This window comes from Geotrypetes seraphini, chromosome 3 (assembly GCF_902459505.1).
Source record: "Geotrypetes seraphini chromosome 3, aGeoSer1.1, whole genome shotgun sequence".
NCBI classification, from domain to species: Eukaryota; Metazoa; Chordata; class Amphibia; order Gymnophiona; family Dermophiidae; genus Geotrypetes; species Geotrypetes seraphini.
In genome coordinates, this window is record NC_047086.1 from 259,039,920 (window position 1) to 259,059,107 (window position 19,188).

Sequence of the window (19,188 nt, forward strand, 5' to 3'; positions counted from 1 at the left end):
GGGACGGCGTCCTCGCCTGCCCCTTCGCGTTCTGATGCTGCCAGAGGAGCAGGGGGGGTTCAGTCTTCTAGATCTTCGCGCTTATAACTTGGCATGTGGTTTACGCCAGATTCGGGATTGGTGCCTGGAGAGTTCCTCCTTTTTGACCTTCTCTGTGGACGGGGACTTCCTGTCCCCTGTCTCGGGATTGTTCTTGTTGCATGCTCCGTCGGTTCGGTTAGACTCTTTACAGAGGGGTCACGTGGTGTGGTCATATATGAGATGTATCTGGAAACAGCTTTGCAAACACTTGGGGGTCAATTATAGTGTAACACCAATGTTGCCCTTAGTGGGCAACGTGCAGTTCGGTCCTGGAAGTGACAGCCGAGTATTCCGGATTTGGCATGCACATGGGATCCGTAGAGTGGGAGATGTGCTCACTGAGAGGGGGATTCTTCTTTCTCCTGCTGAGTTGGCGTCCCTCTACGGTTTGGATCAATTGGATGCATTTGGTTATTTACAGCTTAGCCATTATGTTCGTAGTCTCGGAAAGCCGTCCTTGCGGCACTCGGTGGCGCAGAGTCTTGGATTGAGTTTGGGTTTGTGGGAGGATCCGGCCCCGCGCCTGCGTTACTTTGTTACTGCGCTATTGTCACCGTTGTCAACTGAGAGGGCGGACATGTTGGCTGGGGCGTGGAGCGCTGACCTGGGGTGCACTATCCTGTCCTCCTTGATTTCTCGTTGCTTTGTCTTCCTGCGTGCTCTCTCCTGCAATATGCTACATAGGGAGCAGGAATATAAATTCCTCCACAGAGCGTATATTTCTCCACAGAGGGCTTATCGAGCAGGCTTTGCAGCTCAGGCCTGTTGTCCCAAGTGCCCTGTGAGTCCTGCTACCCTGGGACATATGTTTTGGGACTGTCCCCGGATACGGGCTTTCTGGCTGCAGGTGTGGACCTTTTTGTCTTCTGTCTCTCCTCCGTTGCCTGCATGCACCCCTTCTATAGTCCTTTTTTATGATGGAGCGGCTCTTTCTCGTTGCTCCGTTGGGCAGCGGATGTTGGTGTTCAAGGCCCTCCTTTTAGCCAAGAAGGCCATTTTAATTTCTTGGCGGGCTCCCCATGCTCCCTCTTTTTCCCAGTGGCACTTGTCCCTATATGACTTAGCGCTTCTGGAGCGCAGGATGGTGGGGAGACAGGACGAGGGCCGGTGGACCAAATTTCAGGATGTGTGGGAGGGGTATTGGTTGTCTCTTCCGCACCGGGAGCGGAGTATGTTGCTGAACTGCTAACCCTGTCAGCTGTGGTGACGTGGGCGGGAGTTGGGTGCTGCAGTTTTCTCTATGTTGTCTGCTTTCGTCTTTCTTTCCTCTTGGTCTTGTTCCACCTTTCTTTCTTTTTGGTTAGTTTTCTCTTGTCTTCCCATCTAATCACACGGGTCTGGGTTTGGGGGGGGTATCTTTGGGGGAGTGGGGGGTTGGGGGTTTAGGATGTGGGGGGGGGGGGGGGCGGGGTATTCTGGTAAAACCATGTATTGGGCACTCTAGCATTTTTGCCTAGGCGCTCTCCTGTTGTATTGTATCTGAGTTCCCTGGTTGCCTTGTTTTAGCACTTCAATGGGAGCTGCGGCTGTATGTTTCTTTTTCTTGTTCTGTACGTTGCTGAAATTGCTCAATAAAGAAATATTATAAATCAAAAAAAAAACAAAAAAACAAACAAACAAGACATTAACTATTTTTTCTGAGGCCCTCCAAGTAACTCCAAATCCAAAATATGGCCCTGCAAAGGGTTTCAGTTTGAGACCACTGGTTTAGACAAACCTGCAATGATCAGATGCCCATAGTAAAATTAACAGCACTTCCCAATAGTAATTCTTTTTTAATCCGCCTTGAACTGCAAGGTAATGGCGGAATAGAAATCCCTAATGTAATGTAATGTAATTTAATGTACAGTACTAATTGAGGTAGAGTTTAATTTTGTGAAATAAATAACATAAAACAAAAGTGACTATCTGAAACACCTCACTAATCTGTGACAGAAAAGCAGGTAAGGGCTGAGAAGAATAAAAGAATGGCTTGTTCCCAAGAATGGCTCTGAGTTTTAGAACTCTACTACTATATTCCCACACAGACCCTTCAACTACTGGATTAGCTGATTTAGTGCGCAAGTCTAGATTATGCAGTGTGGCTTTTCCACCTGCCTTTATCAGTATACAGGGTCCCCATCGGTTTCTCTCTCATAACCCCTCAACATTCATCCAGTGTCTCTTGTGGCCCTCTCCATACCCCCCTAGACTTCATCCAGTCTCTCTTGTGCTCCTCTCCAGCCTTCCCTTATTACTTACAACACTGCATGAAACAACTTCTCTCTGCCCTGCACAGCAATTGACTCTGTATATGCTTGAGCCTCGTGGTGAAGTTGGGGAAATCTCGCAGTTTGAAGTCCCACAAGTCTTCCCAAACACCCTTCACTGTACGGCTTGAGTAAGATTGCTTTTCAGGGTGGAAAGGAGTTTCAGGCAGTACTATGGTAGGAAACAAAAATCGTTTAAGGGGATATTAAATCCTGGGCGCAAGGTTGCAATTTCTAGGCACCATGGCAACCTGGCACCCAAAATTTGTTGAGTCCTGTCATGTGCCATCTATCAACAGAAGAATAACAGTCTTCCTAAGAGCAAATGGCTCAGGGAAGAAAAAGGCTACCTAACATTCCATTAAATTGGATCAGAGACTATAAATACTACCCCAATACTATTGTCTGACATCACTTTGGTAAATCTTTGCCTTGCCTCAACTTTTATTTTAGTGAGCAGTTTCAAGTTTTAAGGTCATAATGTGCCATACAACAACAGTACAGCATAACAATATGGAAATTGAAGCAACAGACTGATTTTGCAAATCCTATTCTTGCTGCCAGTCCACCCAATTACATAAAATAGAAAAGCCATTTAAGAGAACTCAACTGAGAAACCTTACCTTCTTCAGCTCCCAGAGACATGTATGATCAGCCCCACAAAATAAAGGATTTCTGTTCCAAGGGTCATAAACACACAAGTTCTTTTCACCTAAAGCAATTAACAAAAGGTTAATAGTTCCTTAAACCAACCTGTGGGAAGAGCATATTATGCAACCTGCTGATAACTAACTGAATATAAAACAGTTAGCTGAAAGGTGGCAACTGAATGCCTTTGAATACAAGACACAGTATCAGAACTAGCCAGCAGTATGTTCTGAGCAAGGGGGCTTGCTGAACCCTACCTTATAAATTACAGACATGCACTGATAAATACAAGCAAAGAAACATAAAAACATGACAGCAGATAAAGACCAAATAGCCCATCCATTTTGCCCATTCGCAGCATCCACTATCTCCTTCTCTCCCTAAAATAATTCCTTCCCACTATTTGTGGCTTTAGAAAACTTTTCATCAAAGAAATCCTTCTTAGTATTTGACAGATCTTGAAACGGAGCTGCAGGAATAGAGAAGTACTTAAAAAATACCCAGCCTTATGTTGGGAACTTAGAAGTTGCCTTAGTATTGAATAAAGAGATACCTGCTTTGGAACCTGAACTGTGTGATCTATTAGAAATATTGGACCGGTCCTAAACTGGACCTGTTGTTAGTTACTGAGCCTCAGAAAGCTCTCCTCAAATCATTTCACTGACTCCCTATCTCACTGGCTCCCTATCTACCTTCCTCAAATCATTTCACTGGCTCCCTATCTACCTTCGCATTGTCACCACCCACGAGCTCCTGATCACTGCAGCGAGCTGTGGACCCAGTGACCTTAGCGGCTCCCAGCACATTCCCCACCACCGGGAATCCTCCAGGCCTTCTAGGCACCCGCCTAGGGTGAAAACCACAGGATCAATGACCAAAGTGAGATCAGGCAAAGGGGAAAAGAAAACCACACACCCATGGGATTGTTAGGAAAAATAAAGATGTATTTTATTTTTATACTTCCAATTAATTCACCCAGGTATTGATAGCAAATTGTAGCATTTCCAATATAGTTTGCAACACACTTTAAACACAGAGCTCTGGGTCAACCTGGTCACCCTGGCTTCATCCACATAAGCCTGGCTCTAATTCAAAATGTTAAATCAAACACAAACGTTGGGCTGGACTCTAGTCTTTGCCTCTCAGTCCTCTTCACCAGCCTTCTGTGTTTAGGATAGTCCAAACAATACTTCCTCACTAGGAAAGAGCAGGAGAGAGGAACAAACAATCCTCCTGCAGTATGGAAAAAAAACAAAGGTTCATCAACTTTGAAACAAAACCAACAAAAGGAACTGCTAGTGTTGTAGCTCTCCCACGGAGTGCCTGCAGATAAAGGAACTCTCCCTCCAACATAGAAAAGAATTCTACTGTGTCCTCCTGCAGACTCTTATCTTTCCCAATAAACCTCCAGCTGTGCAGAAAGGGAAAACACAAACGCTCTGTTGTTTGTGAGGTTAGACAGTCAATGCACCAGTCCAGGGATTGCAGTGTTTCAGAGAGTAACTGTGATAAGCTCATACAGTCCAGCATATCGCAAACTTTAGTTTAAAACTATTAAGCAAAGCAGGTAAGAAACAAAAATAGCCAAATCCTGCCCATCTTTGCTCAGTTTGTGTCCATTGCCTCCAAACCTTCAATAGACAGAGTTGACACACCAATGTCCATCGGTTCACAGCTTTGCAGGTCCCTCTCAGCTGTGGTCTCAAGCACTCCTGACATGTCCACCATGTCCCAGTCGTGGCTCAGCTCCTCAGGCTTCAGTTCAGGACAGATGAGCTTTCTCTGGAGCTCACCCTGAAGTCTCCTCGGCTCCTCCTCTCCTGTGTCCTAGCTGCTCTCTTTTAACCTCACTCAACTCGCCCCTCCCTGCTCTGAAGAGGGGGAAGGGAGAGAAATCTTTCTGCAGCTGAGCCTGCTTCTGTGACCACTTCCTGCTTTGAGCCTGGCCTTCTGGGAGCAGTAGTTTCTTAACCCCTAACAGCTCCTTGGCAGATACTGTCTGGCTCAGCAGGAATAAACCAAGGGAAGTCAGCGTTTCATACTCTACAGGGCCAACCTGGTCAGCTCTCCTGCCTCGGGTCTACCGCTCTTCTCTAACCCTGTGTCAAAACTAGGCAGAGAGATACCGTATTTTCACGCATATAACACGCGCGTTATACGCGTTTTTACCTACCGCGCATACCCCTCGCGCGTTATATGCGTGAGCGCGGTATACGAAAGTTTTAAAACATAGTTCCCACCCCGCCCGACGCCCGATTCACCCCCCCAGCAGGACCACTCGCACCCCCACCCCGAACGACCACTCGCACGCGCTCCCACCCGCACCCGCATCCACGATCGGAGCAAGAGGGAGCCCAAGCCCTCTTGCCCGGCCGACTCCCCGACGTCCGATACATCCCCCCCCCCGGCAGGACCACTCGCACCCCCACCCCGAAGGACCGCCGACTTCCCGACAATATCGGGCCAGAAGGGAGCCCAAACCCTCCTGGCCACGGCGACCCCCTAACCCCACCCCGCACTACATTACGGGCAGGAGGGATCCCAGGCCCTCCTGCCCTCGACGCAAACCCCCCTCCCCCCCAACGACCGTCCCCCCCCCCAAGAACCTCCGACCGCCCCCCCAGCCGACCCGCGACCCCCCTGGCCGACCCCCACGACCCCCCCACCCCCCTTCCCCGTACCTTTGGAAGTTGGCCGGACAGACGGGAGCCAAACCCGCCTGTCCGGCAGGCAGCCAACGAAGGAATGAGGCCGGATTGGCCCATCCGTCCTAAAGCTCCGCCTACTGGTGGAGCCTAAGGCGCGTGGGCCAATCAGAATAGGCCCTGGAGCCTTAGGTCCCACCTGGGGGCGCGGCCTGAGGCACATGGTCGGGTTGGGCCCATGTGCCTCAGGCCGCGCCCCCAGGTGGGACCTAAGGCTCCAGGGCCTATTCTGATTGGCCCACGCACCTTAGGCCCCACCAGTAGGCGGAGCTTTAGGACGGATGGGCCAATCCGGCCTCATTCCTTCGTTGGCTGCCTGCCGGACAGGCGGGTTTGGCTCCCGTCTGTCCGGCCAACTACCAAAGGTACGGGGAAGGGGGGTGGGGGCGTCGTGGGGGTCGCCAGGGGGGTCGCGGGTCGGCTGGGGGGGCGGTCGGAGGTTCTTGGGGGGGGCGGTCGTTGGGGGGGGGGGGGGTTTGCGTCGAGGGCAGGAGGGCCTGGGATCCCTCCTGCCCGTAATGTAGTGCGGGGTGGGGGTAGGGGGTCGCCGTGGCCAGGAGGGTTTGGGCTCCCTCCTGGCCCGATATTGTCGGGGAGTCGGCGGTCCTTCGGGGTGGGGGTGCGAATGGTCCTGCCGGGGGGGGGGATGAATCGGACGTCGGGGGGGGGGTGAACGGAGAGTCGGGACAGGGCACGGAGAGGCGGGGCAGTGCACGGAAGTCAGGGGGGTGAACGGAGAGTCGGGACAGCGCACGGAAAGTCAGGGCAGTGCACGGAAGTCAGGGGGGGTGAACGGAGAGTCGGGACAGCGCAGGGAAAGTCAGGGCAGTGCATGGAAGTCAGGGGGGGGTGAACGGAGAGGCGGGACAGCGCACGGAGAGGCGGGGCAGTGCACGGAAGTCAGCGGGGGGTGAACGGAGGGTCGGGACAGCGCACGGAGAGGCGGGGCAGTGCACGGAAGTCAGGGGGGGTGAACGGAGAGTCGGGACAGCGCACGGAAAGTCAGGGCAGTGCACGGAAGTCAGGGGGGGGTGAACGGAGAGTCGGGACAGCGCACGGAGAGGCGGGGCAGTGCACGGAAGTCAGGGGGGGTGAACGGAGAGTCGGGACAGCGCACGGAGAGGCGGGGCAGTGCACGGAAGTCAGGGGGGTGAACGGAGAGTCGGGCAGCATGCGCGGTATAATCGTGAGCGCGTTATACCAAAGTTTTTGTGCTTATCATCGTGATTTCTGCGCGCTATACACGTGTGCGCGTTTTATACGGGTGCGTGTTATTTGCGTGAAAATACGGTAGATTTGTCACAGCATATAGCATGTTTCATTCTGCAGCCTCTCGTTGAAGCGAACGGAGTCCATTTCTTGGTCCCAAAACCGCCCTGCCCACATCCTGTCGCCTGGGTACAGATATCCGGAGGCATTCCCCTTAGAAAGAAAGGATACGCAGACAGTGTCCTAAAGAGATTGCCTAGTCTTTTATTAGTACATCCATCTTTTATACTTTTTTAACATGGGTCAGTGGTATTAGCAGATGACGTAAGTACAAACCATATCTGGTGACAGGATACATAGGCTGTAAAGAAGTAATCAACACTAGAAAAAGGGGTGGGTGGGTGAGTGAGCAGGATATGTGCTTCTTTATCTCTCTCAACCGGTACATGGCAGTGGGGGATCGAACCTCCATTGTCTCTTAAACAGCTAACTTCATTAACAAGATTAAATGGCCTTTTCCCAGACCATCAAGAGAGTAAACACAAACAGTCTGCGTTTGAGCACCTCCAGCACAGACAGAGACAAAAGACAAGATATGTGTGTCCTTTTAAATGTGTCCTTTCACTCGTCTCTCCTTATACACCTGTCCGAGAACTCTGTTCCTCAGATAAGTTACTTTTATCTGAACCCTTCTCCTCTACTGCCAATTCTAAACTCTGTTCCTTTCACCTCGCAGCTCCGTATGCCTGGAATAGACTACCTGAGTCTGTGCATCACACCTCTTCCCTTGTTCAAAAATAGAATGTAGGCCCACCTTTTTGAGACTGCCTTCACCACCCTAGGCAGCAATTTAACCATCCCTCACTAACTATAACCCATACCCTGGCATCCTTGTTTGTCTGCCTTGATTGATTAATTGTGAGCAAATTCAAGTGGAAACTGTCTCATTCGTGACTCTGTACAGCACTGTGTACGTTAATAATAATAGTAGTAGTAGTAGTAAATGTAGCCTCGTGAACTAGGAGAAGCCAGAATTGCAGAGCTCCTAGATTTCAAATAATCTGATTGGGAATCTGACAGAAAAGCACAATAATCTAAGAAATATGAGAGGCATTGAAGCTGGACAGTAATACTTTCCTTCATGTACTGTGAAACTAATCCATCTATCCACATGAGCAATACAATTTCCACGTGAATATATATATTTTTTAGTCTACCAGCTCAAAGGACTGCAGTTTTATTAACCTTGCAAATAACACCAAACAAAAGGAAACTTAAGATTATCAGTGTGTGCACTGCCTTTTACGCCCTAATTGCAACTAGGTGTACTGAAAAATGTGATGAATAACTGAATAAATATTGGATGCACAGTCAGAAGGAAGTGCAACTCATGAAATCACCAGTAGTGCTGCCCGATTCACATCGATTCGAATCAGGTGAATCAATTAGAATCGATTCAATTAAAAAAAAAAAATTTGGCCACCCTATTCAATGGCTGACCCTTCCCCGTGCCTTCCTAAAGCAAGAGCTGCAGCGCTGCCTCTTGCTGGCCATCCGCTGCTGCTCCTGCTTGAGGGGGGAAGGTCGGTCAGAAAGGCCTCCCCCAGCTTGCCCGCTCTTGCCTCCCCCAGCTTGTCCGCTCTTGCCTCCCCTAGTTTCCCCGCTCTTACCTCCTTTATGCTAATAGGCTGGTGTTATAGCGATCCCTGCAGCTGCCCGTGGTCCTCAACAGCACGTTCTCTAGGCCGCGATCCTGCCCCTGCTCTGACGTCAGGAACAGGATCGCGGCAGAGAGAACATGCCGCTGAGGACCACGGGCAGCTGCAGGGATCGCTCTAACACCAGCGAGCCTGCAAGCTGCCCTATTAGTGTTAAGGAGGTAAGAGCGGGGAAGGTGCAGGCTGCAGGGGGAGCAGGCATTCATTTGTGGCGGGGGGAGAAGAAAATGTGCCTTCGCGCGGGGAGGAAGAGAGAAAGTGCCTTCCTGGAGGGAGCAGGCCTTCGTGGGGGGAACAGGCCTTCATGGCGGGGAGCAGGCCTTCAGGGCAGGGAAGCAGGCCTTCAGGGCAGGGAAGCAGGCCTTCAGGGCAGGGAAGCAGGCCTGCGCAGAGGGAGGAGGAGGAGGAAGAGTTCCTTTGGGGGTTTAGTCTTAAGCGCGCGATACAGACGTGGGACAACAATTCAGCACAAGACTTCAGCATGCCGCAGAAAAACCTTCTTTTAAAGGGCTCCGACGGGGGGTGTTGGTGGGGAACCCCACCCCCACTTTACTTAATAGTGATCGCGCTGGCGTTGGGGGGTTTTTAGGGGGGTTGTAACCCCACATTATACTGGAAACTTAACTTTTTCTCTATTTTTTAGGGAAAAAGTTAAGTTTTCAGTACAATGTAGGGGATTACACCCCCCACACCCTCCAACACGGCAGCGCGATCCCTATTAAGTAGAGTGAGGGGTTCCCCCCCCATCGGAGCCCTTTAAAAGAAGGTTTTTCTGCGGCATGCTGAAGTTTTGCGCTGAATTGTCGGCGCGCTTCTGTCTCGCACGCTTAAGACCCGTCACCCCTTTGGCGGTGGAGAGGCAGGCCTGTGCAGAGGGAGGAAGGAGTAAGAGAGGGGAGGGGAAATGCCAGACCTGGGGTGAAGTGAAGGGAAGAGAGAGACCAAAAAGAGAGGGAGGAAAGCAGAGGAGAGGTGCTGGACTAATGGAGAGAGGGAGAGGGAGAGAGAAATGCAAGATCACAAGGGGAAGGGTACAAGAGGGACAGATACTGCTCCAAAGTAGGTGGGCAAGGTGTAGGATGGTAGGAGCGATAGTAGGAGAAAGCCTGTACCTTGGGAAGGGGATACAGGAGGTAAGGAAGAGAGAAAGAAGAAGCTGGATATGGGGAGAGATAAGATGCTGGGCATGGAGGGAGCATAGGAACAGGGACACAGAAGAGAGATGCTGGATGAAAGGGTAGATGAGAAAAGGAGAGATGGTGGATCTGTGGATGGTGGGGTCCATTGCTGCAGCTGCGGGGGGGGGGGGAAGGTGGAAATGAAAAAAAGAAAAGATGCCAGACCTCCGGGGGAGGAAAGGGAAACAGAAGGGGAGGACAGAGATGGAAGATGGATGGTTAGCACGGAGAAAGAAGGAGAGCCTGATCAGAAGACAACCAAACCAACATGGGACCAACAAGATTTGAAAAATGACCAGACAACAAAAGGAAGGAAAAATAATTTTATTTTCTGTTTTGTGATTACAATATGTCAGATTTGAAATGTGTATCCTTCCAGAGCTGGTGTTGGACCGCAAACGTGAGCTAGGATTTAATAGAGAGAGGAAAAGTATTTTTTGTTTGTTTATTTTGTTTACACCACAGGACCAGTGTGGGTAGGAGAGGGCAAAGAGGGTGAAGAGGCTATAAAATAAACCCACCAGGATGTTTGGAAAAAAACACCCAATTGGGCAGGAAAATCGAATCGAATCGAAAAATCGATTCAATAGGCTGAATTGAATCAAATCGAAATTTTTTTTCCTGAATCGGGCAGTACTAATCACCAGACAACAAAGGTAGGAAAAATGATCAAAATGTGTCGGTTTTGAGAATTTATATCTGCTGTCTATATTTGTCTATTTTTCTATAGTTGTTACTGAGGTGACATTGCATATTTTAAAGCCATCTGCCTTGACCTCTTTGGAAAAAAAACCCAAATATAAAATGACCGACTTCACGGTCTCCATCCGGAACCGAGGAATCTTGAGGGCCGCATTCACATGTTTCAGATCTAGAATAGGTCTCCAATCTTCTGACCCTTTCTTTGGCACGATAAAGTAAACAGAGTATCTGCCTGAGCCCCCCAAAATTGTTTGGCACTGGCTCTATTGCTCAAATATCCAGCATGAAAAAACTCATTAGAAATTCAAAATGGCTGATGGACCCAAATTTATTTCAAAACCTTGCTAAAAATTACATTACAAAAATAATAAATTTCAGGTGGGGGGACATAGAGGAACACTAGGAAACCTTCAAAACCTCTCAAAATTACTTTTTAAAAGGTTGCTGATTTTGGAGCTTCTCAGCTCCTACTCACAGTTATAGAGAGAGACACAGACAACCTGCTTTTTTTTTCCCCCTGCAGCCTTTTCAATGGCCGGTTTAGAATTCATTGCCACACTGCTGGAAATTTATCTTCCAAGCTGATCTTCAGACTCCCAGTCAAAAACCTTGTCTGACTATGCCTCCATCCCTGCAGACCACCAGATGCACATTTGGATGGGCGGAGGTTTAAAAACACAGCCAATGCGCTGCGGAACACCGTAGAACCCCTTAAGCGTGCTACACAGTCTGTGCTCGACCTCCCGCTTAACAGGAAATGAGACTAGGTCAGGGACGGCCCTGAACTCCAAGGAAGACTAAACAGACTGGCTAACAGGTACCCCGAAGGGATCGGCCTGTCAACTAAAGACCGGAGTCTGTGAATTCTCAGGCAGGCAGCCTGTGAAAATTGCTTGAAACATGAAAGAACCGCGAAAGGGAATGAAACTTCACCGAATTAAAAATAATAAATGTAGGAGAGCATAACTCTAACACCTGCAGCCATGCAAAAGAGAAAGACTGATGGAAGGAGCTAAGCTAGCCTGTGAAGTACTCTAGAAGCGGAGTGAAAACATGGAATGCTTTATTCAAAGGAATGGCCCAAAAAGAAATCAGAAAATTACAGATCATACAAAATACATCTATCAAATTAATTATGGGGGCCAAAAAATTTGATCATGTAACCCCTTTACTACAAAAAGCACATTGGCTCCCAGTTGCACACCGAATATTATATAAGTTATCTTTACTCACCTTTAAATCGTTATTATCCAAAACTCCATCTTTTATTTATAAAGTCTTAATTCCATATTCCTCTCAAAAAACTTTACGATCCAATCAACAACTTTTATTGGTCATTCCCACTCTTAAAATCATAAATACCCGAAGACAATATATCTTCTCTGTCACAGCACCACAAACATGGAATTCTCTCCCACTTTATTTGAGGGAGGAGAAAAATCTTGATAAATTCAAAAGCCAACTCAAGAGTTTTCTTTTTAAAGATGCTTTCAATAATTAATTGAAATGCCAATTGCTCTTTACAATTCCCTTTCATTTTAGTCAGCTATATATACATATATACTATGTCCTAAAATTATTTTGTTTTCCCTGTCCTTTTGTGTTTTTCCATTATCGGTCCCTCCTTTCCTATTATAAATTGTATTTCTTCCCCCTTTTATCCCAATGTCTCCTGTTCAAATTTGTCTAGTTTTTTTTATTTTTTGTTTTTTAATTGACTTTTATATTTTTATTATATTATTGTTAATATTTTACCATGTATTTTCTGTAAATGTAAATCGCTTAGTAATTATGATAGGCGATTAATCAAATAATGAATAAACTTGAAACTTGAAACTGGAAAAGATATTATCAAGATAAGGACATAATCTCTTTTTCTAGTGCAATAGGTGTGTTATTCTAGACAAGCGGGACGTACCAAAGCAGTTCCAGGAATTTAGGGTGGGTGACTGGTTCCTCAGTGTTACGGGCCAGCGCAAAGGCAGAGTCCCCTCTTGCCGCAACGTCCACCCTTGTAAAACTTTGCAAATGTGTGAAGAGTGGACAAAGTTGCCACTCTGCAAATCTCCTCTGCAGAGACTGCCCTAACTTCCACCCACAACGAAGTTACCCATCTAGTCAAATACACCTTTATGGAAGTAGGAAACTGCTTCCCACATCCACTGCTTGCCCTGGATCGGTAGCATGGAATGTTACTCCTTAGGTTTTGGCCAGGTACTAGTGATCTGGATTGGCCATTGTGAGAACGGACTACTGGGCTTGATGGACCTTTCATCTGACTCAGTAAGGCTATTCTTATGTTCTGTACACTGACAAAACAGCCTTATGGAGCCATCTGGAGAACGTGACCTAAGAAGCGGGCGTACAACACTTAGTCAAATGAATCAGTACAAACAGATGGTCAGAGTGTTGAAACTCATTGGTGAACTCTAGATAGTGAAGCAGCACACTTCCCATGTCTAGCTTCTTCAAAATGCGGTCTTGTTTCCTAGAACCCGTAGGTTGGAAGACTGACAAATGGACCTCCCGATTAACATGAAATGCAGAAACTACCTTTAGCAGAAAAGAAGGAACAGTGTGGGGAGAAATCCCGGTCTCCGAAATTCCAAGGAAAGGCTCTCTACATGAAAGAGCCTGGAGCTTAGAAACTCGCAACTCTGAGGTCACTGCTACCAGAAAAACCAACTTTAGCATCAAATCCAGAACATAAGAATTTGCCGCTGATGGGTCAGACCAGTGGTCCATCATGCCCAGCAGTCCGCTCCCGTGGTAGCTTATGTACTGGTTCCACAGGAACCCATCCAACTTTGTCTTAAATCCCTGGAGTGTGTTTTCCCCTATAACAGCCTCCGGAAGAGCGTTCCAGTTTTCCACCACTCTCTGGGTGAAGAACTTCTTCCTCACGTTTGTACGGAATCTATCCCCTTTCAACTTTAGAGAGTGCCCTCTCGTTCTCTCTACCTTGGAGAGGGTGAACAACCTGTCTTTATCTACTAAGTCTATTCCCTTCAGTATCTTGAATGTTTCTATCATGTCCCCTCTAAGTCTCCTCTTTTCAAGGGAGAAGAGGCCCAGTTTCTCTAATCTCTCACTGTACAGCAACTCCTCCAGCCCCTTAACCATTTTAGTCGCTCTTCTCTGGACCCTTTCAAGTAGTACCGTGTCCTTCTTCATGTACGGCGACCAGTGCTGGATGCAGTACTCTAGATGAGGACGCACCATGGCCCGGTACAGCGGCAAGACAACCCGCTCCGACCTGTTTGTGATCCCCTTCTTAATCATTCCCAGCATTCTGTCTGCCCTTTTTGCCGCCGCTCGAAAGGAGCCTTGGAGAGACCTTTAAGAACCACAGTAAGGTCTCACAAAGGAAATGGTGGCTTGATCGGTGGTATAATAGGAATAGCATCCTTCAGAAATCTGCAGATATCTGGATGAGATGCTTTCATAGGTCTATAGTCCCGTGCTCTGAAACAAGAGAGCCCAACGACTTGGACCTGAAGTGAAGTCACATTGAGGCCCTTGTCAAAGCCCGCTTGGAGAAAAGTCAACAATGCCAAAAAAGGCTCCACAAGTTCTTGGGCACACCAATGCTTGCAGAAACTGTAGTTGACTTCTTAGACTTGAGAAAGGTGGCAATGACCGCGTCTAAATTCCTTTATACTCTAATGCCTCACGTTCAATAGCCATGACGTAAGAGCAAAGCAATCTGGATCCTCTATTCAAACCAGATCCTGTGAAAGCACGTTTTGATGCACCTGCAACTGGAGGTCATGGCCTTTTCGAAGACGCATCAAATCTGCATACTAAGGTCTGAGAGGCCAATCTGGGGCCACCAAAATGACTCTTCCTTGATGAGATGCGATTCATTAAACAACTCGACCTATCATGGACCAGGAAGGAAAGATGTACAACAGGATGTCCTGAGGCTATGGCTGGACTAGCGCGTCTAGCCCCTCGCTGCTGGCTTTGAATCTTCAGCTGAAGAATCAAACTGCTTTCTTGTTTTTTGCTATCATCATGAGGCCGAATTGGGGATGACCCCAGCACTGAACAATGGACTGAAAAGCTGCCTGCGACAGCATCTACTCAACCGACATGCTAAGGAAGGTGACCTGAATATTGTCCACACCCGAGTCATGCGCTGCCGTCAGTGCCTGAAGATGTCATTCTCCTCAGTGGAAGAGCAGACAGGCTTACAGATAGAGATGCACTCCTGTGCCTCCCTGCCGATTGACATAGGCCACCGCTGTCGCATTGTCAGAGAAGACTCTAACTGCTGGACCTTCTAGAGCTTTCTTCAACTTCTTCAGAGCCAACCAGATGGTAAGCAGTCCCAAGCCTGTTGATCAACCACCTTTTCTAAGAGGGTATCCAACAGCCCTGAGTTGAATGTTGATTGCAAAGGCCTCCCCAGCCCAGGAGACTGGCAGATGTCGTGATAATCAATCCACAAAGGCACATCCTTGAAAAGGGACCAAGGATGAAGCTAGCAGTCCATGCTGTCACGAGCCTCCAACGTCCAAGGCAGAGACTTCTATAAGGCATCCTTCTTTGGAGACCAGTGGGCAATGTGCGGCGACAGCGAAGAACGCATATAGAATGCTAGGCATGATAAAGAAGGGAATCACGAGTAGATCAGAGAAAGTAATAATGCCGCTTTATAGAGCGATGGTCAGACCACACTTGGAATACTGCATCCAACATGGGTCTCCATACCTAAAGAAGGATATAAAACTGCTAGAGAGGGTGCAGAATAGAGAGTTGCGTGGGAACAGAAATCCCACCCGTCCCCGCAAGGAATCCCCTCTGTCCCCACCCATCCCCATGAGGAATCCCCTCCGTCCCCGCCCGTCCCTATAAACTTCAGAAATAGTTATTTCATTTAATTATGCTACTGAATTAAAGGCTCTGGTAGAAACCCATTTACAAATAAGCAAAAAGACTTTATTAATTTGAAAATATTAATTGGGAAGAATACATACTTTGCAAATGGGTTTCTACCAGAGCCTCTAATGTTTATAAATTTTTATCAACACAACTAATATACTACTTTATCCTGAAGCAAAATAAAAAAAAAGAAATATAATTCTTTTCCTACCTTTGTTGCCTGGTTTCTGCTTTCCTCATGTTCTCATTCAATTCCTTCCATCCACTGTCTCTCTTCCTTCTGCATCTTCCATTTGCTCTGTTACTGTGCCTCTCCCTTTCTTCCCCCTTCCAAATTGGTCTGGCACCCATCTTCTTCTCTCTGCTCCCCCCATAGTCTGGCATCTGTCTTCTTCCCCGCCAGCGTCTTCTCCCTACTCTCTCTTCCCAATTTCCTTTCAGCGTCCTTCTCCCCCCATCTTCCCCATGTCCTGTCAGCGTCCTTCTCCCCCCTCTGTCTTCCCCATGGCCTTTCAGCGTCCTTCTCCACCCCCCCCCCCGTCTTCCCCATGTCCTTTCAGCGTCCTTCTCCACCCCTTTGACTTCCCCATGTGCTTTCAGCATCCTTCTCCCCCCTCTGTCTTCCACAAGTGCTTTCAGAGTCCTCCCCCCCCCCGCCCTTCCCATGGCCTTTCAGCGTCCTTCTCCATCCCTTTGTATTCCCCATGTGCTTTCAGCGTCCTTCTCCCTCTTCTGTCTTCAAGTGCTTTCAGAGTCCTTCCCCCCCCTCCCGTCTTCCCCATGGCCTTTCAGCGTCCTTCTCCCCACTCCTTCTCTACCGCCCCGGGTGCAGCACAGCCGGCCAGGTCCCCTTACTTTTGTGGCACTTCCCCGACCGACTGACAACAGCCCAGGTCCGACAAACCTCCCTGCCCTTAACTGCGAATCTAAATTACCTTATTACAGCTGCTGTAAGAAGATAATTTAGATTCGCGGCTACAGGGCAGGGAGGATTGTCGGACCGGGGCTGTTGTCGGTCGGTCGGGGAAGTGCCACAAAAGTAAGGGGACCTGGCCGGCTGTGCTGCAACCGGGGTGGGGTGTGGCGGGGCGGACCGCCCCCTCCCTTGGTAGCCACTCGAACCGCGAGGCTACTCTCCTCCTTACCTGCACTGCCTGCAGCACAGAGCCAAACGGAAGTCTTCCCGACGTCAGCGCTGACGTCGGAAGGAGGGAGGGCTTTGTTTAAGCCCTCCCTCCCCTCCGACGTCAGCGCTGACGTCGGGAAGACTTCCGTTCGGCTCTGTACTGCAAGCAGAGAAGGTAGGGAGTAGAGCCGCGCGACTGAGTACATCCAGCCCCGCAGGAACCCCGCGACCCTCGGAGGCGTCCCCACGGGATCCCCGCGACCCTAGGGGGCGTCCCCACGGAATCCCCGCGACCCTAGGGGCGTCCCCACGGGATCCCCGTGACCCAAAGGGGGAACCCACGGGATGCCCGCGGGATTCCCGTCGTCCCCGTTCCCGTGCAGCTCTCTAGTAAACAGTACCCGGCGTATAAGACGACCCCCGACTTTGGGGAGGATTTTACGGTACTGAAAAGTCGTCTTATACGCCGGCAAATACGGTAATTGCAAGGGAATATTTTTTATAGTGATAGGGGCAATAAGTTTGGGAGTTTCTTTCCATGGGAAAAGCATCGTTTTTGTTTTTTCAATATTAAGGGCCAACCTATTTATATCTAACCATTGATGAATTTGTTCAAGTTTATTGTTAATTGCTATGATATCCAAAGAGTTATTGGGATCCAAAGGGTGCAAAAGTTGAATATCACCAGCGTATGCGAATACATGAAAACCTATAGATTGGCAGACAATCATCAAGGGTGCAAGAAAGATATTGAAAAGTAAGGGAGAAAGAATAGATCCTTGGGGAATACCATGAGAAGTTAATGAGCTTTTAGAATTTGAATTATTAAATGTAACAGTGGATGTACGATCAGTAAAGTAAGATTCGAACCAAGATAATACTTGGTCGATGATGCCGATTGAATGAAGTCTGTCTAATAGAAGTTGGTGATCCCTAATGTAATGTAATGTAATGTAATATTAGGTAAACAGATGATTATTATGAATATATATTTTGGTAATTGGGAAGATTAATTTTAAATTATTCTCCACAAATGTCAATGGGCTCAACCATCCAATCAAGAGGAAGAAAAAAATTAATTTTCTAAAACAACAAGAGGCGGATATATATTACATACTGGAAACACATCTATCTGCTATGGAATCAAGGAAATTAGTAGGGGGATAAGTTAAGTACCTGTATTGTTTTTTGCTCCAGCCATAGGAAATAAGGCAGGGGTGGCAATCTTGGTCCATAGGAAATATTCAGCTATATTTAATCAGATTTCTGCAGATCCCTTAGGCAGATGGGTTTATGTAAATATGAGCTTACGGGATGATATGCTGACGCTCTTCAACATCTATGGTCCTAATTCAAATCAAGCTGACTTTTTCAAAACTCTTCAACAGACTGGCCGCTTCTAATGCAGTTGTGGCGGAGGACTTTAGTGCTGTAATGGATACATTGCTGGACAAAAAACCTAATAAAATTCTAAAGTCATTAGGCTTACAAAACTTGATACAATCCTGTGGATTGAAGGATATATGGCGGATCCTTCACTTTGATGCTCGGAAATTTTCTTTTTGCTCTCATGTTCATAAATTATTTTCAAGAATAGATTTTATTTTTGTTTCAGATCAATTAGTTCAGCAGGTAACAAAAGCCACCATAGATCCAATTATTTTGTCAGACTATGGTGGAGTTTGTATTACTATTGTTTTGCCGAAGCCAAATAAAGATCCTACATTGATTTCAAATTACAGGCCTATTTCTTTGATCAATATAGATGGTAAATTGTTGGCTAAGTTATTGGCATTGCACTTGGCCAAAGCTCTCCCATATATTATAGGTATGCACCAAACAGGGTTCGTTGCTCAAAGACATTCTTCAAAAAATACCAGGTTGGCTTTTCATATGTTAAATTTGACAAAAGTCTTGGAAGATCCGGCCTTCTCTGTATCCTTAGATGCAGAGAAGGCCTTTGATCGTGAGGAGTGGACCTTCATGTATGAAGCAATGGATTGGATGACATGGATATAGAATTAGACAAAGACATTGAGAATATCACTTTGCATGGAGACACAGTATTGTTAGGAGACTTCAATATGCCTGATGTGGATTGGAACAAACTTTCCGCTACGACCAGCGGCAGCAGGAAGCTATTAACCTCTATAAAGGGAGCGAGTCTCAGACAAATGGTATTAGAGCCCACTAAGGATCGGGCGATACAGCACAGTTACTTACCGTAACAGGTGTTATCCAGGGACAGCAGGCATATATTCTCACATGTGGGTGACGTCATCTACGGAGCCCCGATGCGGAAGCATTTTCAAGCAAACTTGATTGAAGATTTAAGTTTGCTCTGCTGCTCCACGCATGCATGCCTTCCTGCTCCACTAGGGGGCGCATCCCCTCGTGGTCTCCAGTTCACTTAACTAGCAAAGAAGCCAACCTCGGGGAGGTGGACGGATTGTGAGAATATATGCCTGCTGTCCCTGGATAACATCTGTTACGGTAAGTAACTGTGCTTTATCCCAGGACAAGCAGGCATGATATTCTCACATGTGGGTGACCTCCAAGCTAGCTGAAAAGGGATGGAGGGAAGTTGGCAATTTAAGCAAATAGATTTCGCATTACCGATTGGCCGAACCGGCCATCGCTTCTGGACAGTGAGTCCAGACAGTAGTGGGAGGTGAAAGTATGAAC

At 47.7% G+C, this 19,188-nt stretch overlaps 1 protein-coding gene across 1 annotated transcript in view; it reads right to left on the bottom strand.

Annotated features, from left to right (window-relative positions):
- CEBPZ (CCAAT enhancer binding protein zeta) overlaps window positions 1-19,188 on the bottom strand; it is a 348,861-nt gene that overhangs the window by 236,012 nt on the left and 93,661 nt on the right. Inside the window, exon 5 of the mRNA XM_033935900.1 lies at window positions 2,954-3,042. Within this exon, the coding sequence (XP_033791791.1) occupies window positions 2,954-3,042 (89 nt within the window). The remainder of the gene's footprint in view (window positions 1-2,953; window positions 3,043-19,188) is intronic.